Consider the following 24,786-nt stretch of genomic DNA (forward strand, 5'->3'; position numbering starts at 1 on the left):
TGCAGCTCTGCTGAAGCCTCAGCCCTAAATAGTGATGTTACTGACGCGTCCCGACATGTTTAAAAATATGAAATATGGCTTTGAGCTGTCAGAGAGGAAGTACTCCTGAGTTTCACTCATTGTCTGAAGGTTATTGTGACTGTGGAAAGATGGTTTGGGGTTAGGCCTGTGTTCCTGTGGTCCTGTGTTCCTGTGTTCCACCGCTGAAGTGTCCTGAAGCACCAGCACTTAACCATCCAACAACTGGAGATGGTTAAACGACATTGATTCTGACGTGTGTTGGAAATACGTTGGTGATCAGTCTGGAGTAGTTTTTGCTTCATCCTCCATGGGATGTAGTATCTCCTCAGTCACCATCCTGACAAACAGAGAGGAGTATATTCTGAGAGCAGAGGAGATGGTTCGTGTCGTGCATGGCTGGGCACTGTCACGATTCACAGCGTCTGTTTATGTCATTAAGAAGTCCCCGCACTGGGATCAAACCAAACTTGCTTTTTCAGGGGACACGAACCCTGTCACTGGTCCCTGGGCCGTCAGGACCAGGTTTTCCTCTCTGGACTAAAAAAAAAATGGGCGGAATGGCCTTAGTTTCTGTGACATGTCGCTCACACTCGGGCATGGATACCCGCCGAGTCTCGACTTAAGCCTTTCGGCTTCCAACAGTAATCCAGAAATGATCGTCGGCTTACATTTAAAGGTGCATTGTGTAATAAATCTAAATCAACTGGCCTCCTAATATGTCACAGAGACTCAGGAATAATGTTCATATAACAAACTGAACTCACCAACAACAACAGTACAGACAAAGCGTTAATATTAAAACAAAATATTTTGCAGACTGCAAATCATGTTTATGTTTTGAAATCATGTTTTGGCGTCATGTGGCGCCACCTACCGCCGTCTACCAATCATTGCAGTCAGTAGAGTCTCAGCTGCCGAGCAACCACAGGTTGCCAGTTATGCCAGTTGTGTGTGTGTGTGTGTGTGTGTGTGTGTGTGTGTGTGTGTTAAAAAGTCATTATTAAGTAATTATGAGATAAAACGTTGAAATTATGAGATACAAAGTCATAATTTTGAGATACAAAGTCGTAACTTTGAGATAAAATGTCGTAATTATTATTATTTAATTCTGGTTGAAACAGCGTGTGTGTGTGTGTGTGTGTTGAGGCAGGCATGTCGTTGTTTCCTCCTGGACGTAATGTTAACGTGTTATTTGCCTTAACCATGAATAAAGACTGTAACCACCGACGCGTCCGGTTCGGTCGGCGTCGTCTCGAGCTCGGTCAAGGTTCTAATCCGTGTGTCCACAGTCTGTCCGTCCGTGTGTGTGTGTGTGTGTGTGTGTGTGTGTGTGTGTGTGTGTCAGTCAGCAGCTGTCTTTCACCCCCCGCTCTATTCTAGAGACTGTGGTGGACTGGAGTGCAAATCTGTGGTCAATGCTTTGGAACATAAGCGGAGAGTTGACTCACAGGAATAGAACTAAGTTTGTGTTTTTAAATGGAGTTGGTGTGTAAAACTATATATAACGTATATGATATAACGTATAAAGTCCTGGTGTAGATGACTGTGCTTCACCTGCAGGAGCTTCTCCTTCTCAGGTGTAAATGACTGCTGAGATGTGATGGACGGTTTCAGGTTTGACTTGAGAGGATGCTATGGAAGCCTGTTTCCACCAGGAAAAAAGAGGTTTATAAAGTCGGAATTATGAGATAAAAAGTTGAAATTATAACATAAGGCGTAATTATGACAAAAAGTGGTAATTATGAGATAAAAATAGAAACTGAGATAAAGTCATAATTACGAGATATTAACGTAATAACGAGATTAAAAAATCGTAATTATGAGATAAAGAGTCATAATTATGAGATTAAAAAGTCGCTATGAGATAAAAAGTTGAAATTATAACATAAGGCGTAATTATGACAAAAATAATCTCAAAAAAATGGGCTTGTATCTCATAATTTCTATTTTTATCTCATAAAAATAGAAATTATGAGATACAAGCCCATTTTTTTTGATACTACCAAAAAGTTTTAATTTCAGGATTAAAATGTCAAAATTATGAGATAAAATGTCATAATTATTATTTTTAATTCTGGTGGAAACAGCCTTCCACAGGATGCTGTTTGGTTTACATGGACAGTTCTTTACTCAGTGGACAGAGGACAGAGGACAGAGGACAGAGGACAGAGGACAGAGTGTTTGAAGCTCATCACGTGGCCTCGTGCCTCCGTCGTGGCCTCGTGCCTCCTCTCATCCCCACTGATTGATCAGCACACTCTGTTTTTCTTTCCCCTGAAGTGGAAACGCAAACTGGGGCATTTTGTTGTCGGTCGTAAATCGGCGTCGTTGCGCTGGTAAAGTTAGCGCGGCTACACTGAGAAACCGTAAAAATGTGTTTCTCTCGCTGTCGAAACAGATTTATGCTTTAGCCGTTAGCGGAAATTCCTGTTGAAATGTGAGCATGAAGCTGTATCTCCATCCTCTCCATCCTCTCCATCTCCATCAGACACAGATAGTTTCTGTCTTTATCGCTGAAGGCCGACGTTTATGGAGGGAGTTTGGCAGAAAACAATCTTTTCAGCTTCTTAAATGTGAATATGTTCTGATTTCCTTGCTCCACTAGCAACTTATTTCAGTTTGTGTACAATATGAGACATTTGAGAACATCATTCCACTCCACATTTTCTCACATTCTCTTGATTTATTTACAAAAGGCATCAACGGATTCGTCGACGGTGAAACTAATCGCCCGCTGCAGCCATAAAATGGAGCTTCATTTGATTTGATTGTTTATTCCGACGCGTCCAAAAAAAAGAGGAATCACGAGGCCGTTATAAATCATGAAGTTTCACCAAGTCCAGAATGTTTATTTCTCACCACAATGACTTCCAGATGCCTGATGAGTCTTGATATGCTGCTGCTGCTGCTGCAGTGGTGGATGTAAGAAGTGTCGCTTGTAGCGCATTTTAAAGATAAGTAAACACAGAGACTCATTCTTATTCTCTCCATTGTGTCTGCCTTTAGTTTGGTGGCGTGGTCTCCTCCTGTAGACCACCTACACTGTCATCACCATCACTGTCTAGAAGAAGCCGCTGTGTCCTGACTTTGGTCACGATTCACACGTTTGTGTTTATGCCACGTTATCACGTGCTGAGCCTCAGGAATCACGGATATCATCTTTAACCGAGGAGTTGTTTGGTCTATAAAATATCAAAAATGGTCTGTGTTTCTCAAAAATGTGGTCTCCAAACCAAAATTGGAGCACAACGCCTAGACATCTCTTTACTAAAACCTCTGTAATTTCACTCTGCTTCACTTCAGCAGCATCAGACTTTGCACAGCTCGTGTCCACGTGTTGTTTCATGACCTCCGTGTGTTTTTAAGCTCCTGCTGCATGTTTTAAAGGTGATATTATCTTTAAAATGAAATATTTTTTTAGGCGAGAGAAAAAAATCCTTCAGTTATGCTGTGTTCCATGTACATTTACTCTGACACAGTGGCAGTGTAGTGGAGGTGGTCGGGGGTTATTAACGTTGGCATCGTGTTATTGGATGCTGAAGACCGACTTACTCCACTATACTTTGGTATAACACTGGTGCTGTATGTTGTGTTCTGTCTATCTTCAAAAGTTTGAGTCTGCACAGAGCACAGAAACTCTTTATTTGGCACAACACCTCCTGTTCTAGAAAGGGGGAAACCATGGAGAACTGCGTTAAAGGAGGACGTTCACAGAGGAGAAAGTCCGTACTGACTGTAGAACATCTCTGCATCGTTGTCCGACTGAAGCTTACTGGAAATGTTCATGTTGGCTTATTAAAAAAACCAGGAAAAGACAAATGCAACTGGCACTGCTAAAATGGAAAAGTTGTTAGCTCGACTGACGCGGCTCCTTGTTGTCGTACGAATGGAACAGCAAACGGCAAATGTTTCCGCAGACGTAGAAATGTGGTGAGTTTGGCACATGCTGTGGGAGCCCATTTCCACCAGGAAAAAAGAGGTTTAAAAAGTCGAAATTGAGATAAAAAGTGGCAAATGATGAGATGAGAAGTCGTAATTACGAGATAAAAATAGAAATTATGAGAAACAAAGTCATAATTATGAGATAAAATATTGAAATTATGAGATAAATGTTGAAATTATGAGATAAAATGTCGAAATTATGAGATAAAAAGTTGTAATTAAGAGATGAAAAGTTGTATTTATGAGATTAAAAAGTCGTAATTATAAGATAAAATGTTGAAATTATGAGATAAAATTTTGAAATTATGAGATAAAATTTTGAAATTATGAGATATAAAGTCGTAATTTCAAGATAAAAAGTTGTGATATCGAGATAAAAAGTCAAAATTATGAGATAAAATGTCATGTGTCTTAATGTCAATGTCTTAATTCGAATGAATTTAACGGCAAATGTTTCCGCAGACGTAGACATGTGGTGAGTTTGGCACAGACCTGAGGCTCTTTGGACTTTGTCTCTCAGTACAGAACTGGTCATAAAGTTGGACTAAAGTTTGTTCGTGATGGTTTGGATTTGTCGTCCTTTGGCCTGTCCTTCATTGTCCATATGTCTTCAGTGAATGTCGTACTGTTGAGGAGACGTTGGGTTGTAAATACTTGATTGGATCTTTTTTCCATGGCAACTTTTTGAATCTTTTCTGGGCGATTATTTGTTGATTATAATTTACCGTTTTGATTATGTACTTGAAAGGGTTAGGGTTAGGGGAAGGTTAGGGGTTAGGGTTAAAAAATGTCAATGGGAACCAGGATTACAGGAGTGTGGTCATGTGGTCTTTGACTGTCGGAGCCCTCAATAACGCGGCACCCCTGAGATACGAGGCGATGATAAAGGGTTAAATATTGTGTAAGATTGAAGGAACGATGCCCCCTCTGCTTGTTTAGACGTGGATATTTTTAGAACCGATCGTGGACTCGATAATGAACGCTCGCTCGGACGTAATTACAAGACGGTGACGGTGGATAACGAGCACGTTGGCCTGAGGTCTTTGCTCAGGATCCTCCGCTGCTGCACACCACGGTGGATAATACAAAGAAAATAGTGTACACACACACAGCTCTGATTATTACCCTCGCCCGAGTCCCCTCCCCCCGGTTCTTCAGTGGAGCAGTCCTGTCTGTGGTGGAGACGGTGAATAAGCACTTTCTAGCACTTTCGACTTTACAGCAGCACCAAAACAAAGCCCCTGCAGGCCTGGATGATGATGATGATGATGATGATGATGATGATGATGATGCCCTGTAATTGAAGCTCCAGGGTGGTAAAGACCATGATGATGATGATGCACAGTGGCTTGCTTGGAGCCAGACTCTGGGCTCCTCCATTTAGTGACGGTGTTCTTATACAATGAATCCATTTGGTTGTTGGGTTTGTAAAATGTCACAAAATGATCGCGGGAATTTCTCAAACCTTGAAATGATGATGATCTCAAATGTCATGTTTGGATCACCAACCAAACATATCCAGTTTTAACTGGTTCTTTTGTTACACGAAGCAAAGAAAACGCTAAATACTTGCATAAAAACGCTAAATACTTTGCTATAAACTTGGACAAAATGCTAAAAACTTGCTGAAAAACACTACATACTTGCATAAAACGCTAATTACTTGCATAAAGTGCTAAATACTTGCATAAAAATGCTAAATACTTGCATTAAATGCTAAATACTTGCATAAAAACGCTAAATACTTGCATAAAAACGCAAAATACTTGCATAAAAATGCTACATACTTGCATTAAACGCTAAATACTTGCATAAAAACGCTACATAATTGGATAGAAACGTGAAATACTTGCATAAAACGCTAAATACTTGCATTAAATGCTACATACTTGCAGAAAAACGCTAAATACTTGCATAAAAATGCTACATACTTGCATAAAAACACTACATACTTGCATAAAAACACTACATACCTCCATAAAACGCTAAATACCTGCATAAAGTGCTAAATACTTGCATAAAAACTCTAAATACTTGCATAAAAACACGAAATACTTGCATAAAACGCTTAATACTTGCATAAAACGCTTTGGGGACTTCTCAAACTCTGGAGAATAGGTTTGCTTTTTACGTGATGGTGTTCTTATGCAAGCCTTCTACCCTTCTAGAATATAAACACCGCAACATCCTGCAGACTTTTCATCGATTTTTGTGGATTTGTACATGAGGCACTTCAGGTAGGACCAGCCATTTCTCTATTACATGAAAACGATAGGAATAAAGCAATGAAGTGAAGTAGCTTTGGTTAACAGAAGCCCTGTAACATCACCACAATCCAATAAATTGAATTTAAGGCCTTAAAATGTCTTAAATTCTCCTAAAATCTCATAAAAGGTCTTAAAAATCTATTAACGTTACTTGAAGGGAAGAAGGGAAAAAGAAAAAGCCTCTATGTTCACTGATTATGTTCCAACTGAAGACTCTCACTCTCTCTGAAACAGACACCTGTAAGAAGCCGTCACAGTCACCACTTCCTCCTCACACAGAGTCGCTGCTGCTGCAATTATTCCAACATGTTTCAAAACAGTTTCACAACTTCCACTTTGCTGTGGAAACAAAGCCATTAGTTTAGTTCAGTCTGAACAGAGTCCAGGAAAACTCCAGAGAGCAAAACGGCCACAGAGAGACAAACTTTCTCCACCAAAGCGTCACTTTTTTCCTGCTTCCTTTAACCCATCAAGGCCTGAAGCGCCTGGAGAAAAATGTCTCTAAAACCTGAGCTTCGATGACGACTAAATGACTGATTTCTCAGCCTTATCCTCTTATCCTCAGCCGGTCAAATGTCATCCTCGTCGTCTTCCTCCGTGTCTGCAGATGAGGTTCGTGAGGTGAGGGAGAGGGCGAGCTACCGCGGCCGTAGCAGACGAAGCGGAGAGAGTGGAGGCGGGACTTCCTGCTACAAGTAAAGAGACGCTTGATTTGTTCTCTCGCGTTTGTCCTCGCAGGCTCCCGTAGAAACATGGCGTCTCTCTGCTAACAGTGGCAATGCAACCGCGGCCCCGCGACCATGTTATTTTACATGACTTTTTGAAACACTACGAAAATGAAACAAAAAATATTATACAGCGACTAGACATTTGAGCACATATGTATAAAAGAGTGGATTTTGGGTTATATAAACCCATAAATACTAATGGCACGTTCGAAGTTATAAGCGATGACGTCATCGAAGACGAGAAACTCCTCAAAATCACAGCCTTCACAAATCTCTCCGCTGTCAAAGTCCTCCATGTTTGCGCGAAGTCATTTCAAAACAATGTCGCGAGGAACCCCGATACCCCCCCAAAACTGACATATCCGCTTTACCGGCATCAAAGGGTTAACGTCAGTGATTATTCATGCAGAGCAGACACATCGGAGCTGCTGTAGCTGCTGCTGCTGCTGCTGGACGCTGACACTGTGGCACAGACGGAGGCAGAGATTTTGCCAGCAACCGCTTCCAATTCAACAACTCTTTGAACAAACGTCTCTGTTCTTAATTCAGTCCAATTTCCCCTTCTTCTTCTTCTTCTTCTTCTTCTTCTTCTTCTTCTTTTCCCCTAGTGAGTGGGCAGATTAGCAGTGCGTGCCAGCAGGCCTTTACCAGAAGCGATCACTGGGACATCTCCCCGGTGATTCCTCCCCGGGATAAACCCAGTATAATAACTGCAGGCTCAGAAGATCACGTATTCCATATCATCAGGATACGAGAGCGGAGGCAGCGGCGTTCTCCCCCCCCCCCCCCCCCCCCCCCCCCCCGCCGCGAAAACCAATCTAAAGGGCATATACCTGAAAGACGTATGTGCTTTAGAGATTTAGGCGGGTGCGTGTCAATCCACGCCGGCGCTTTACACAAACACGCGGTTACGCAAGCGTCTTGCTGCTGCTGCTGCTGCTGCTGCTGCTGCTGCTGCTGCTGCTGCTGCTGCTGCTGCTGCTGCTGCTGCTGCTGCTGCTGCTGCACAGCGGGATAAAAATCACAAGTCTAATCTACGAGACTCCAGAGAGAGAGGAATGCGACCGAGTAAAGACAAACAACACAAGAGCTGCACCGCGACGGGAAGAATGTGGCTGTGATTAAAGTTTGACCATATGAAGTTCAAACGCACTCCGGCAGCAGTCCGCTCCGGAGCATCCACTGCCAGGTTTTCATAGCGCTGACCACGGCGCGGCCTTTAACTGAGCTTTGATCTAAAATCATCGGCGTTCCATCGCAGGCCGTTAAACCATTAAACCAGAGCTTTAATCTCAGTGTTTTTGGTCAAACTGAAACCTATTTAAATGAAAAATGACAAAGTAGAAAATATTCACATTTAAGAAGCTGAAAAATGACAGAAACATGAAAAAATTCACATTTAAGAAGCTGAAAAATGACAGAAACATGTAAATATTCACATTTAAGAAGCTGAAATGATCAGAAATCGTGTTTTAATCATCAAAAAAAACCCTCAAACCAATTAATCGTATGAAAATATTTGGAGATTAATTCATGAAGTTCAAACACACTCTGGCAGCAGTCCGCTCCGGAGCATCCACTGCCAGGTTTTTATAGTGCAGACCACGGCGCGGCCTTTAACTGAGCTTTGTTCTAAAATCATCGCTGTTCCATCTCAGGCCATTAAACCATTAAACCAGAGCTTTAACCTCAGTGTTTTTGGTCAAACTGCACCAGGGCCGTGCCAACAATGCCCCGGTGTCTCGGTCAGGGAGGGGCAGAGGCTGTTATTGTGTCAGAGTGGACGGAGACCACCGCTTCTTCCTGGTTCCTGTGGCTGCGTAAAGGAGGAAGCTCTGATTAAAGCTGCGCTGAACTGTAATCAAGAGTTCATAGTCGACATTCCAGCGACTCGTCCTAATGATCCTGGATATGATGCAGTGCACACACACACACACACACACACACACACACGCACACTGTAGGCAACAGTACTTGCATAAATGCTAAATACTTGCATAAAAACGCTAAATACTTGCATAAATGCTAAATACTTGCATAAAAACGCTAAATACTTGCATAAAAACGCTAAATACTGGCGTAAAAACACTACATACCGGCATAAAAACACTACATACCTGCATAAAAACACTAAATACTAGCATAAAACGCTAAATACTTGCATAAAACGCTAAATACTTGCATAAAAACGCAAAATACTTGCATAAAAACACTAAATACTTGCATAGAACACTAAATACTTGCATAAAACGCTAAATACTTGCATAAAACGCTAAATACTTGCATAAAAACGCTAAATACTAGCATGAAAACGCTAAATACTTGCATAAAAACACTAAATACTTGCATAAAAACACTAAATACTAGCATAAAACGCTAAATACTTGCATAAAACGCTAAATACTGGCGTAAAAACACTACATACCGGCATAAAAACACTACATACCTGCATAAAAACACTAAATACTAGCATAAAACGCTAAATACTTGCATAAAACGCTAAATACTTGCATAAAAACGCAAAATACTTGCATAAAAACACTAAATACTTGCATAGAACACTAAATACTTGCATAAAACGCTAAATACTTGCATAAAACGCTAAATACTTGCATAAAAACGCTAAATACTAGCATGAAAACGCTAAATACTTGCATAAAAACACTAAATACTTGCATAAAAACACTAAATACTAGCATAAAACGCTAAATACTTGCATAAAACGCTAAATACTTGCATAAAAACGCAAAATACTTGCATAAAACACTACATACCTGCATAAAAACACTAAATACTTGCATAAAAACACTACATACCTGCATAAAAACACTAAATACTTGCATAAAAACACTACATACTTGCATAAAAACACTAAATACTTGCATAAAAACACTACATACCTGCATAAAAACACTAAATACTTGCATAGAACACTAAATAAGGCCCTAAAAAAACCCATAAAAAAGAGTGAAAGTGAAAGAACCTGTTTGTGTTTGTGATGATTTTCTCTGTCTTTATGAACAAAAATAGACGTCAGATTATGAAAAATGAGCTGCAGAGTTTCATATATTCTCTCCTCCACAGGATTTCTCTCCGTCAGATTACAGGAGTAACTCCGTGTCCAGCAGAACTCCGACTCCACCTGGACGTTACTCTCCTCACAGTCCCGTCGACCGTGACGTCCCCATGTCTCCACGACGCAGGTAAACATCTCAAAAACACCTTTTTGCCGTTTAGTTTCAGTGAATAATGGATTTAAAGCAGAAATAATGCAAACAAAAGCATAGATGGCAACTGAAAAGTCCAAAATAAATGATTTTAGGTGGGGTTTTTTTAATACTGATTTAGTTACTTCATATACACAAAAAGACACTTTAAATGATCTACTTTTTCATGTTTTTAAAGAAATCTCAAAATGTTGCTGCATAATTGTTCCAAACTGCAAAATTATCATTTAATGTAAAGGCCTGCAAATAGATTTTTAGCATTATATCTTTAAATACATGTGTGAAATCATGATTTAAGGTTTAAATGTTTTCATCATCTTTTTCCTTTCCTTTATTGACAACCAGTCCCTCACATTTAACTATTATTATGCTTAATTCTTTTAAATTTCAAATATAAATGACTGAAACACATGTTTATTATTCTTTATATAACCTTATCTCTTAATATATATTAAGATTATTATATTATTAAACCTAATATACTTTGTTGTCTCGTTTGACAACAAACTCTGTTAAAGTACAAGCACGTTGCGCCCTCTAGTGGCCGGTGGTTGTTACAGCTACAGATTTGAGCAGAAGCCTGTTTTTTTCAGTGTTTTATGGAGCTTTTTAAAAAGTGTTTTAATGTTATTTAATGAAAATGTGAAGCATTTATGAAACTAAAAGTAAAGTCTGGATTTACTCTGGATTCAGGTTATGGTGCAAGAAATAAATCATTAGATTTGTTGGTGATATTTTTAAATCTAAAAAATGCTAAATACTTGCATAAAAACGCTAAATACTTGCATAAAAACACTAAATATTTGCATTAAACGCTAAATACTTGCATAAAAAACGCTAAATACTTGCATAAAAAACGCTAAATACTTGCATAAAAACACTAAATATTTGCATTAAATGCTAAATACTTGCATAAAACGCTAAATACTTGCATAAAACGCTAAAGACTTGCTTAAAAACACTAAATACTTGCATAAAAATACTACATACTTGCATAGAACACTAAATACTAGCATTAAAACGCTAAATACTTGCATTAAAACATTTATATAACATATTTAGTTTTTTTAAAACCTTATTTTACTGTAGTTCCTCTTCATTAAAGTATTAACTTTGTTGTCTCATTTGACAACAAACTGTGTAAAGTACAAGCACTTTGCGCCCTCTAGTGGCCACTAGTTGTTACAGCTACAGATTTGAGCAGAAGCCTGTTTTTTTCAGTGTTTTATGGAGCTTTTTAAAAAGTGTTTTAATGTTATTAAATGAAAATGTGAAGCATTTATGAAACTAAAAGTAAAGTCTGGATTTACTCTGGATTCAGGTTATGGTGCAAGAAATAAATCATTAGATTTGTTGGTGATATTTTTAAATCTAAAAAATGCTAAATACTTGCATAAAAACGCTAAATACTTGCATAAAAACACTAAATATTTGCATTAAACACTAAATATTTGCATTAAAACGCTAAATACTTGCATTAAAACATTTATATAACATATTTAGTTTTTTTAAAACCTTATCTCAATGTAGTTCCTCTTCATTAAAGTGTTAACTTTGTTGTCTCATATGACAACAAACTCTGTTAAAATACAAGCACTTTTTTATGGAGCTTTTTAAAAAGTGTTTTAATGTTATTTAATGAAAATGTGCAGCATTTATGAAACTAAAAGTGATTAAGTCTGGATTTACTCTGGATTCAGGTTATGATGCAAGAAAAAAATCATCAGATTTGTTGGTGATATTTTTAAATCTACTTTTAACCTTTCAGAATAAGGGCGTGGTGTGTTTAAAAAAACCAGGGCGAGGCAGAAGTCGATAGAAAAACATGTTTTCTGTGTGCGTGTGTGTGTGTGTGTGTGTGTGTGTGTGTGTGTGTGTGTGTGTGTGTGTGTGTGTGTGTTTTCTCCTTCCTGACAAAGGTCTAAATGAAGTGTAAAATGTTCTTTATTCACTGTCGACCTCTGAGGCTTAAAGTGTTTACAGCTGTTTTCCAGCCTTTAGTCTCTTTAACACCTGCACTCAGATCACACACACACACACACACACACACACACACACACACACACCTGTGTTTTTATCACAGCAGTATGGTTTTCACACGTCTCTGTGACTACATATACACAAACACATAAACGGATCAACCTTTGCTCCACTCTCACTTTTGCATTAAACCGCTAAATACTTCCATAAAACCCTTAATACTTGCATAAAACCGCTAAATACTTGCATAAAACGCTAAATACTTCCATAAAACGCTAAATACTTCCGTAAAACGCTAAATACTTGCATAAAAACGCAAAATACTTGCATAAAACGCTAAATACTTGCATAGAATTGCTAAAAACTTGGATAAAATGCCAAATACTTGCATAAAACGCTAAATACTTGCATAAAACGCTAAATACTTGCATAAAAACGCTAAATACTTGCATAAAACGCTAAATACTTGCATAAAACCGCTAAATACTTGCATAAAACTGCTAAATACTTCCATAAAACGCTAACTATTTGCATAAAACACTAAATACTTGCATAAAAACTCTAAATACTTGCATAAAACACGAAATACTTGCGTAAAACTGCTAAATACTTGCATAAAACGCTAAATACTTGGATAAAACGCTAAAAACTTGCATAAAACGCGAAATACTTGCATAAAACAGCTAAATACTTCCATAAACGCTAAATACTTAGATAACATGCTAAATACTTGCATATAAAAGCTAAATACTTGCATAGAATTGCTAAAAACTTGGATAAAATGCTAAAAACTTGAATAAAACTTGCATGAAATGTCAAAATTAATTCATAATTTCTTTGTTTCATGGAGCAAAGAAACTCGAAAATATTCACATTAAATGAGCAGGAAAAATCATGATGATTGTTTTAATCATGAAAAAGACAATAATTTCATCTAATCCACCACGTGTCCATTGTCCTCCAGTCTGATCCTTCAGTCTTCACAGGGGTAAAGTTAAAGCCCCTCCCTGTTTCTCCTCGGCCAATCACAGACGCGATGACATACATTGACCCAGCCCCCTCTCTGTGTCGCCCTATGAGACGGAGCTGTGAGGCACACCTTTGAGTCTGACTCTTGTTTTTCTGTCCTGTCTGCTTTAGATAGAGGTGTGTGTGTGTGTGTAGGGGTGTGTGTGTGTATGTGTATGAGTGTGTGTTCAGCATCTAAGTGTGCGAGTGTGTGTGTGTGTGCGCGTGTGTGTGTGTGTGTGTGTGTGTGCGCTCTCCTGCAGCGACTGTCACAGAGCTCAAACGTCACCAGCTGCTTCTCTTTTTCTGTTCTGGGTGAGTTTGGGATTTTTAACTTTTGTGTGTGTGTGTGTGTGTGTGTAGAGTCAGATATGGTTGGAATTCAGCCTTGCGATCACAGATGTGTCTTCTGAGTCTGAGACGCAGACGTTTGAATAGTCTCACGTTTTCCTGTAACTCTGCGTCTCTGTCGTTCTGACGCAGACGTTTATATCCGTTTTCTTTTTTGCGATCGCGTGTCAGAGGAGATGTTTCAGCAGCGTGGATTGCTGCGGGTGGAGCTGCTGCTGAAACATGAGGGTCTGTTTTCAATTTTCGACCGCGTTCGCTGATGCAGAGCGGGGGGAAAAAAGCCTCTGAACAATTGACTTAGTCACATGTTTGTTTTTTAATGTTAAACAAAGGACTCGCACGCCATCGTTAAGACGAACGCGGTGACGACGAGGTTTTTAAATGACTCCAAACTTATGTCGCAGATCTTTAAACGACGCAGATTCTGAATGTTAGAGCAACGCAAACACTTCAATGTTCCTGACAAGTGTCCACGTTTATAATGTGACCTTTGACCGTGTTTGTGTTTCACACACTGACGGTAAACGCACAAACGGCTGCAGCTCATTAAACCTCACATAGAGTGGTCCTGTTGCACATATATGTTAGTTATGGAGGTCTACTTACACATATTAACTTGTTTTTATGCTCAAAAACCTCCTAGTTGCTGTAAACGAGCCGATAGAAATCTCTCCGCACTGACGCTCTCCTCAGCCGCGATATTTCAGACATAAATCTCGCCCCCAGAAGACAGAACTGTGTTGTGATTGGCCAGCCAGCGTAGAGTGTGGAGGTGTTTCACACGAGCGACAGTGTCTTCAGACTCCGGGTCAAAGGTCGTCAAAGGGACTGCGGCGGGGAGTCGTGAAGAAGCAATTTTTAAACACTGTCTTCTCGGGGCGAGATTTCAGTCTGAAACACCGCGGCTGAGGAGAGCTTCAGTGAGGAGAGATTTCTATCGGCTCGTTTACAGCAACTCAGGAGAACCGCTGTTTACGTAACCGGACCGGGTTTTTTCAGAGATCTCTCTGAGCCCGAGATTACAATAAAACACAGCGTTCTCAGCAGTGGCTGAACTGTTTGTTTAGAACCTTCAGGGCTTCGTAAACAAGGTAATGACGCAGATACACACTAAAAAAAAACAGCGTTAATCCGTCCACTTTAAAGCAACACAGTGTAGGTTTTGCTCTTGGGCTCCCCCTACAGTTGGGAAACTGTCTGTATAAAATATACTGTTATGTGGATTTGTTTGTCGCACACGTTGGAAAAGTTCACGTTCTGTAAACGACTCGAAAAGCTCCTCTCAGGAGACTTCCTGTTTCCCGGTTCTCCCACGGCTGCATGGGCAAAGATATGTGTGAGGGTCGCGGTAAACGCTAGTGAAACAGGAAGTGACCGCGTGTTTTTCTCGTTAAAGGAGCCAAAGTTTCTGTCTTGAAACACGTAATCCTTTAGCTTTAACGACCGCAGGTGAGATTGAGATTATTGTTCCTCAGAGCACAGCTGTGAGTACTGTCAGTCACTCAGGTGAAGACGTCTCTGACTGATGTGTCGGCTTCAGGCCGCTGACATCAGACCACACCTGCTCCAGCCAGTAAACCCGGTTCCTGCTCAGTGTTTATGAGCTGAAGAGGGAAAAACAGCCTAAAATATCACTAAAAAACAACTTGTCAGACGTCAGTCACAGAAAAACTCTACTACAAACCAAAGATATTCAGTTTCATAGAGGAGCTGATGTGAGGTCTGTGCTCTCAGGTCCAGCAGCTGCTCCTCCTCCTCCGCCTCCTCCTCCTCCTCCTCCTTCATCAGTGTAATGCATCTGTTGTTCTTCCAGCAGCTCGAGCAGTGACTTTGCGATGCAGAGGTTCGACACAGACTCAGAGGTTTATAAGATGATCCAGGAGAACAGAGAGTCTCGCACGGCGCCGCGTCAGTCCAACACCTTCAAGATGCTGCAGGAGTGTCTGGAGGCTGATGAGCAAGGTGAGAAGAACTGTGAGAGAGGATCTGTGTTTACTGAACAGGGTTAGGGTCAGTAAACAGGGTTAGGGTCAGTAAACAGGGTTAGGGTCAGTAAACAGGGTTAGGGTCAGTAAACAGGGTTAGGGTTAGCCCTGTTTACTGACCCTAACCCTGTTTACAGACAGTTTGTCAGTAAACAGGGTTAGGGGTTAACCCAGGATCTACAGCAGCAGCTTTAAAAAGAAGAAGAAGAAGAAGAAAAGGGTATTAAGTGGTTATAGTTGAGGCTAACCTGTCTGTGTGTGTGTCTGCGTGTGTGTCTGCGTCCGTGTGTGTCTGTGTGTGTGTGTCCCCAGAGGCAGCCGTGCGCTTCCCCACTAAGTTTTCACCAAACGTCCCCAAAACGGCGCCCCCGGTGTCCGGAGTCTCCAAATACCACAGCTGTGAGAAGTGCGGCACCAACATCGTGTAAGTTCACTCTTTATATTCACTCTTAAAACACAAGAAACACTCGTTTATGCTGGATTAACTCACAAAAGGAGAGTAAAAATACTCAAAAATAGCTCGTAAATGTACTTTCAGAAAGTAACGTTTTCTTAAAGTGAGAGAAAAATCTTATTCCTTGGTTAGGATTTCATGCAACAGTAGTTTTTTAGCCTGTTGCTGTTAAAGTTAAAGCTTAAAATAAACTGTATTATCTCATTAAGACAAAGTAAGATGCTGCTTGTGAAGATTATTTATTATTTATTTACTTTTTAGGCAAAGAAATGGAATAATTTTCCAGAAATGAGGCTTTTATTGACCCTATTGAAACTGAGTTATTCTTTTTATTATTATTCTTTTTATTTTTCCTCTAAATAAATCGCCTTTTTGAGGCCTTTCCCGTAACTGATCTGGTGAAAAATTACGTCTGAAAGTGGTTTCGGGGGAATGTGCGTAAAAAAGTGGGAGGGGCTTATGAAAATGAAAATCAGCTTTCATCAGATGACTTTTTGTCGTCTTTCACGTACACGAACGAAAGTTGGGTGCACGCGTTAGTCGCGTCGGGGCGGTCCAATAAGTCAATGACGACTTTGCCGTAAATCCTACAGGAAGGCCGCCATCTTGGGCTGAACGGCCAGTTTTTTTTTGGTGCATTTTTGGGCGAATTTGCACCAATGCTGCAGAATCTGTCGAGTTGACTTTGTTTTTTTGCCTTTAAAGTTCCATAAATATCCTGTTTACCAGGGGTCAGAGGTCAGAGGTCACAGTTTAAACAGCCATTTTGAAGTCTTTTGAAAATCCCTCTCTTCATCAGCACGCAGGCCGTGCGCATCTCGGACGAGCGCTACCGTCACCCAGAGTGCTACACGTGCTCCGACTGCGGCCTCAACCTCAGGATGAGAGGTCACTTCTGGGCCGGCGAGGGCATGTACTGCGAGAAGCACGCCAAGCAGAGGTACCAGGGCCCGGGGACGGAGACGTCTCCACAGAGCGCCGCCGCCGCCGCCGCCGCCGCCGCGTCCCCGCGTCAGTGAGTCACAGATCGTCCTGAAAACATCCTGAAAACATCCACCTCACCCTGACTCTCGCTCACAGACCTCGGGACGGCAGCGCAGCGAGGTGGACGCTGCACAGGATCCCACACAATACATACACATACATACATATATACATATATATATTGATATTTTTGCAGTATCGTGATTTAAACTCTTGCCTTTTTCTTCTCCTCGAGGTTAGTCTTCGCTCTAATGATGCACAGCTGCCGTGGGCCGAGAGTAAAAACAAAGGCCACGTTTACGTTTAACTACGAGTCCGTTTTAGACCTGGTATTAACATCTGATTAGAATCTGATTAGAATCCTGTGATCCACATCAGATCAGATCCAGCTCCGCTTTTTCCAAATTACTCCAAATTCAGAAAGTGAAAAAGTCTCGTTTGAACCCAGACGACGTCAGGTTGTTTCGCCACTTGGGATTGGGAGCGTTCAAATAATCCTGTAATCGCGGCCGTCGTCTGCACATGATCAGATTATCTTATCTGAGGTGGACGTTCGTACCAGGTCTAAAACCCGGGGGTTTGTTTCTGAGACTCTCGAGGATCTGGAGTCGAGCGTGATTTTTTTTTTTTTGGAATTCTCCTGACGCTGAATAATCTCACTGTGGTTTTGCTTGCAGATTAAAAAAACGCCGCGCTGTATATTTGGACGCTGTCGTGTTGGGTGTGGACGGGTTAGTGTGTGTGTGCGCGCGTGTGTGTGTGTGTGTGTGTGTGTGTGTGTGTGTGTGTGTGTGAGAGAGAGAGAGAGACAGGAAGTAGATGTTCTTCTGTATTTCTTTTGTAAGCAGGATTTATATAAGAGTAAAAAAAACTATAAATAAGAATAAAAAAAGACGTAATTTGCTGAGTCTCTCGCTGTTTCTGATGTTTTCAACTGGATTCCAGTATATATTATATTATAATATATATATATTATATATTACATACATATTATATATAATGTTCACATTTCATGTGGCACTTTAATAAAAAATGCACAACCTGACGCTTCTTCAGTCATCATGATTGTGTTGGTGTAAAGATCATCCTACAGTCGACCTGGTGAGTATTATTATGATTACTATTATTATTCACTGAGATGATTCACAGTGGGTTTAAATGACACTCGAGGTCTTTTATTGTCATCAATCTGGAAAAACATGATGAAATGGAGTAAAAATTAGTAAAATAAAGTGGAATTTAGTTTCTTTCGCTGCTGCTTATTATTATTATGTTGTAAATCTGTCTCTTTCTTCAGTGCGTTCCATCATCATTTGTCTTTGAAACATCTACATGTTGTTTTAGCGCTGCAGAAATGCCACAAGTGATTTTATATCACCTTATATACAGTAGTTACAGTATTATAAGTATATACTTTATTGTTGGGGACATATTTTTTAATATTTTTACGCTAATGTTCTGTCGAAGGTCCTCCAACGTGAATCCAGTGTTGATGTTTTAGGCTCAATTGTAGGAAAATCTGTCATTTCAAAGTACATATACATGTGTATTTCTTTGAAAAAAGTTGTATTTACAGTTTGTTTTTAAATCATCACATGTATGTTGTCAGTCTCCGTGTTTGGTATTATAACAGGTGAGCAAAATAATCCAGTTTCAGTCACGTTGGGGAGCTCGCGTTTGTCCTTACAGGCTCCCGTAGAAAAATGTCGTCTCGCTGCTAACAGTTGCTATGCAACCACGGCCCGCGACCATGTTATTTTACATGACTTTTTGAAACACTACGAAAATGAAACAAAAACTATTATACAGCGACTAGACAATGCAGGAGCACATAATATGTATAAAAAAGTGGATTTTGGGTTCAAACCCATAAATACTACACAGTGTCCCTTTAAAAGTATAGTATATAGTATATGTATATATTTGCAAAGCATGTAAGTGTTTGTCGTGTAATCGGAAAAAGTCAGGAATCTCTACCTCGAGTTAGGAAAAATAGGGGCCCCCAAATAGTATCTTGCTTTGGGCCCCCAAACAGCTAGAAACGGCCCTGCACACGTCCAACAACGTCTGAGTGAGGTGAGTTTTACAATAGGCAAGGCAAGTTTATTTGTATAGCAACATTCTTACACAAGGCAATTCATAGTGCAATACACTGATGCAGGGCCGGACCAAGCCTTTATAGGGCCCTAATGGGGCGCTATGTAACGGTATACATCGCATTAATTATAGCTATTTACGCCGAGCTTAGAGTGCAGTAAAATTGGCCCAGTATTAATTTGCACTTTACTCATATTCAAAGTGAAGCACGATAAGAGTGATGATACTGAATTTGAATAAACCACTTTAATGACGTTGGTTTTTAAAACTTCAACTCTAAAGATAAAACCAAAGAATTATTCAGGTATCTAAATATATCTGAAATTCTGATTTATTTATTTATTTGTTTGTAACATTCATGTAATTCTGCTTGTTAGCCAGAGGAGGGCAGTGTTACAACGGTTTCAAATGTGTCCCTGAACCTGTGAATGGATGAAGGGGGAATGAGGTGAATTATCAACTGATTACATTACAGCAAATAAGTATTGAATTCTGACTTTAATGCGATTTAATTGTGACTGGTTTGGTTTAGATTACATAACATTATTTATAATATACATTTATATTATAATGCTATCGTTTAAAAGCATCTTTAGGACGGATATGATTTATATTATGATTTATTTATTTATAAAGCAAATCTACCAGAATATCTACCAACATTACTGGATTGTATCACATATCTCTTTAAATAAAGGACATTTCCTCCTGTTGGACATATAGAAATATGATCTGGAGCATTTCAACTTCAATTTTCTTCTAAAACTGAAGCCAATTTCACTCAGATCCGTTGAACTGACGTGATCCAAACATTTTTAACTCATTAATGTCTTTAATGAACCTCTTTCCTCTCAGTTTTTCCATTCGACATGGTTGTAAATGAGTTGTATGTTTAGAGTACATACAGATATTTATATTTATGTATTTTTACTATCACATTTTAACACAAGGAGAATAAAAAACTTGAAAACGCTTGAAACTGCTCCAACAACGTGCTACAATCATTGCTTTACGTATTTGGTGGTGGAAAAATATGACACCAGCACTTTCTGGTGTGAGGAAGAAAAACAGGTTAAATGTCTCCGTAAATCCATAATTGAAGCCATGCATGTGTCCAGGAGAGAGCTGGGCCTCCTCGTGCAGTTCCTCATCACACCACTAGATGACGTAGCCTCCTCAGGGGAGACTTTTTGGACAGTTCCTGATGTTTGCATCTGTGCAGGACGTCGGTCTCTGAGTCCGTTTCACGTCTCTGATCTTTACTGAGAATCCTGCTGCGGTGAGATTATCTTTGGACGTCGACGAGCAACCGTCGAATATCGGCCGTCCTACGCAGAGGCGATTCTAGAGTCTGTAGGGGCCCTAAACAAAAATTACCAGGGGGCCCTTCCTTCCAACCAGTGTTCATCACCATTATGTTATAAATAATCTGACACCAACGAAAAAATGTATGACTTCAAAATATATATTTTTTCTTCCCAAAATGAATGAAATAACATGGAAAAACCTTGTAATTAAAAAGTATGTGAAAATATAAATGTAAAGAACAATAAAATACTGTAAATAGCTTTTAAAAAACTATATAAACTTAGTAAAAAAAAATACATTACACTGTAAAGAACCCACATTACATTAACAATATAAATATATAGAACAATAAAATACTGTAAATAACAGAAAAAAAAACATAAAGTGAGTAAAAGAGATATGCATTACACTGTAAATAATCCTCTTCATTTTCCAACTTGCAGAACGATCACTTCACACAGGTTAAAGTGAGGTGGGGCCCCTTTAGGGAGGTGGGGCCCCTTTAGGGGGGGGGTTTCCTACTGAGATGTCATTGTTGCTTAAGGTGGACGGGGAGGCGTCTGCTCACTGCACATTTCAGTAAAAACAGCCCTCAGGCTCCGAGTGTCGGGGGGCCCCCCTATCAGCTCGGGGGCCCCATGCAGTTGCCTGCCCTGCCTGTTCACAAACTGCGCCTCTGGTCCTACGTCAAACAAAAAGCTCAGCTCGTGTCCAACAAAACGCTCCGTGCAGACGTTATCTTCGCTTTTCCAAGTTTCACCTACTCTATCCTGACGCCCCCCCCCGTCCCCCCCCCGTCTCAAATCCTCCACCTGGAATGGAGTCCAGATGTTGGACGAGGAGAAGCATCGCTTACAGAGCTGCAGAGAGAGAAAATGTTGGAACGACATTAAAGTTTGTCTGGATGCCATTAAGCACAATTTGATGTAATGTGCAGTTTGGAACGTGACGTTTTAAATGGAAACTGCTCTCCAGATGAGAGAGAGAGGGTTTGGGCCTGGTGGAGTCGGGGGGTGGGGGGGGGGGTGTCGTACTCGAAGCCTTATTTAACAGCTCGGATAAACAGCGCTGTGTTTGGTTGCTGTGCAGGCGCCCGTCCTCCTCCTCCAGTGTTACAGTATCACGTACAGGAATAACAGAGTGTGTGTGGGTCAGAGCACAGAGCGCCTTTATACGTGTCGGCGAACACGTCGAGTCCAATTCCCGCCGAGTCCATTTCCTGCTTCACCTTTTCGCATCGCTCTCAAACGTTCTCCAGGTTTCAAACGCCGCGATCTCCGTCCTCGGCCTCTTCTCGTATATATATCAAAAAAACAGAGAGTCTTTGCTCGAAAAACGGGAAATATACTTTCTAAGAAAGGTTTTATTGTTTTATTTCTGTAACTCAACGCGTTTGGTTTGTGCAAATATCTGGAACGTCCCATTCACACAGAGGGGGAAAAGGTGCATTATGTAATAAAGCATAAAATCCTCCTAATATGTCACAGAGACTCAGGAATAATGTTCATATAACAAACTGAACTCACCAACAACAACAGTACAGACAAAATATTTGCATTAAAACAAATATTTTGCAGACTGCAAATCATGTTTATGTTTTGAAATCATGTTTTGGCGTCATGTGGCGCCACCTACCGCCGTCTACCAATCATTGCAGTCGGTAGAGTCTCAGCTGCCGAGCAACCACGGGTTGCCAGTTACGTCAGAAAACCAAACCTAAAAGACCGTCGGTATTTTGAATTTGAATGTAGCAACCGTTTTTGGCCACATTCTTACATATGGCGCCTTTAAAGTATATGTTAAGAGTAAGAGAAACCGTTTTCAGTCTTTATTTTATAATAATTTACTCCACGTTTGTGATTATTTTCACGTTTTCTAACATAAATAATGCGTGAAGAGGAAAAACTGCTTTAGCTTTACTAGCTCTTTAAAAAATTAAGCCCCTCACTGGGAGGAGTTTAACGGAATAAAATAGTTTTTCGCTCGGTAGTTTGAATTTGAATGTAGTAACCGTTTTTGGCCACATTCTTACACATGGCACCTTTAAATCACGTAAAAATCTGCATATTTGCCATGTAATCAGTTGATAATTCACCCGGTAAAATCCCCTCCATCTTTTCACAGGTTCAGGGACACATTTGAAACTATTCAAACACTGTCCTCCTCTGGCGAACTGATGGAATTACATCAATGTTACAGAAAAAATAAATCAATGGGCTAATTTCTCATTCATATGACCTCCGATCACATGGGGCCCCAAAAAACATTTAACAAACTGTAGATATCTTTAGATGTATTTAGATCTCTGAATAGTTACGTTATTTAGTTTTATTTTGGAAAATCTAAAAAATAAAAAAAATCTGCATCAAAATCATGCCAACGTTGAAGTTGTGTCAAACTCCAGAAAACACACATTTGTGTAGTTTTGTTCACCTCCACCTCACCAGACTGCAAATCATGTTTATGTTTGGAAATCATGTTTTGGCGTCATGTGGCGCCACCTACTGCCGTCTACCAATCATTGCAGTCAGTAGAGTCTCAGCTGCCGAGCAACCACGGGTTGCCAGTTAGGTCAGAAAACGAAACCTAAAAGACCGGCGGTATTTAGGATTTGAATGTAGTAACCGTTTTTGGCCACATTCTTACATATGGCGCCTTTAAATCACGTAAAAATCTGCATATTTTCAAAAAAAAATGAAAAAATGATGGGATCAATAGTCCAATCAGTTAGGAAAACAACGAAGAAGAAGAAGAAGAGAGTCTATACAGGACTTTAAAATGGAATTAAGCACAATAAAATAACCTCTTCAATGGTCGCCATGTTTGTTGATGCCTGCAACTTAGCACTAGGCGCTGCCCTCTAGAGGATATATTGCATAACGTCCACACCAGTGCAAGGTATGTAGGGTAGTGACGGAGTATAACTGAGCCTTAAAGCACCTTGTACTGATTTATCGATAGACGGATATTTGACAGACAGCCAATTGTGTCTAGCTATCTATACCTAGCTAACGATTTAGCTGATTAGCTAGCAAGAGAGATGGATAGATAATTGTCTGTCAGGTCATACAAGAAGCTTCTGAAACTCCAGTTCCTACAGATCTTTGCAGAACTCTGACCTGAAGGAGTCGGCGTCTCCACACACGATGGTTTTCATCTTCCCTGAGCTCCCATTAAAGCACTCATATACAGTACACTGCATACTTTTATTAGTTGCTTGCTGTTTGCCCGCGGCCTCCAAAGGAAACTTGCAAATAAAACATAAAACCAAACCTTCAGTGCGTCGTAAAACTGCTCGTCTACAACGCGGCAGATCAAACTCTGTACATGCTGGAGATCAAACTCTCCGCTGTTTACCGTAACTTTCTCTTCAGCGAAAAATCCAGGATTTAGTGAAGTGGATCCATAATAAAAGTCTCTGCTGCTCCTGCTGATTCACTGGAGAAGACTTTCATCTTCTGATGGAGTTTACTCTGAAGACTTTGTTTCTCCAACAACAGAAAGGTAGTTACTGCACAGCTTCATCATCATCATCTTCATCATCATTTTCCCTAAAACGGTGCACATTTAGTGGAATGAAAACTCGAAATCCCGAAATGATTCAAATCAGAGCCGTTTCTTGCTTTATGCGGACTATGCAGCTGCATAGGGCCCCACAGCCACCAGGGGGGGCCCAAACACGTCTCGCTGCTAACAGTGGCAATGCATGACTTTTTGAAACACTACGAAAATGAAACAAAAACTATTATACAGCGACTAGACCATGCAGGAAGTGGATTTTGGGTTCATATAAACCCATAAATACTACGCAGTGTCCCTTTAAAAGTATAGTATATAGCAGTGTTTCCCAACCCTGGTCCTCAGGGAATTCTGCCCTGCCATGTTTTAGATGTTGCCCTTTTTTTTCAAAAATCATGTCATGTTTCAACTTCTGTTAAAAAAAATATCTAAAATGTTATGTTTTAACCCTTTTGTCATTTAAAAACAACACAAATTTATATTTAAATTTTTTAAAAAATTTTCCCCAAAAATGTTATGTTTTTGTCTTTTTAAAAAAATTGATGTTAACAATTTTTTTTCAACTTTTGTAAATTAAAAAAAAATGTTTCAACAATTAAATAAATAAATAAATTATAATAATAATGTAATATTTCAGCTTTTGTCAATTTAAAAAAAATAATGTTTCAACTTTTTTTTTTTTTTTTTTTTCAAATAAATTGTTTCAACTTTTGCCAAAATTGTCTTCAAACATTTTATGCTTCAACTTTTGTTAAAAAAAATGTTTTTCAAAAAAAATCATCTGAATCAGGTGTTTTTGGCGCAGGGCCCTGAGGACCAGGATTGGGAAACACTTTTATATACTGTAGTATATGCATATATTTGCAAAGCATGTAAGTGTTTGTGGTGTAATCAGAAAAAGTCAGGAATCTCTAC

The 24,786-nt window shown here is 39.8% G+C and overlaps 1 protein-coding gene across 1 annotated transcript in view; it reads left to right on the forward strand.

Annotated features, from left to right (window-relative positions):
- pdlim2 (PDZ and LIM domain 2 (mystique)) overlaps positions 1–17,855 on the forward strand; it is a 57,190-nt gene extending 39,335 nt beyond the window's left edge. Inside the window, exons 7-10 of the mRNA XM_083904736.1 lie at positions 10,043–10,161; positions 15,338–15,486; positions 15,822–15,933; positions 16,763–17,855. Of these exons, the coding sequence (XP_083760862.1) occupies positions 10,043–10,161; positions 15,338–15,486; positions 15,822–15,933; positions 16,763–16,982 (600 nt within the window). The 3' untranslated portion in view covers positions 16,983–17,855. The remainder of the gene's footprint in view (positions 1–10,042; positions 10,162–15,337; positions 15,487–15,821; positions 15,934–16,762) is intronic.
- The last annotated feature ends 6,931 nt before the right edge of the window (positions 17,856–24,786 follow it).

The sequence above is a fragment of the Microchirus variegatus genome, assembly GCF_963457635.1.
Source record: "Microchirus variegatus genome assembly, chromosome: 18".
Lineage (NCBI taxonomy): Eukaryota > Metazoa > Chordata > Actinopteri > Pleuronectiformes > Soleidae > Microchirus > Microchirus variegatus.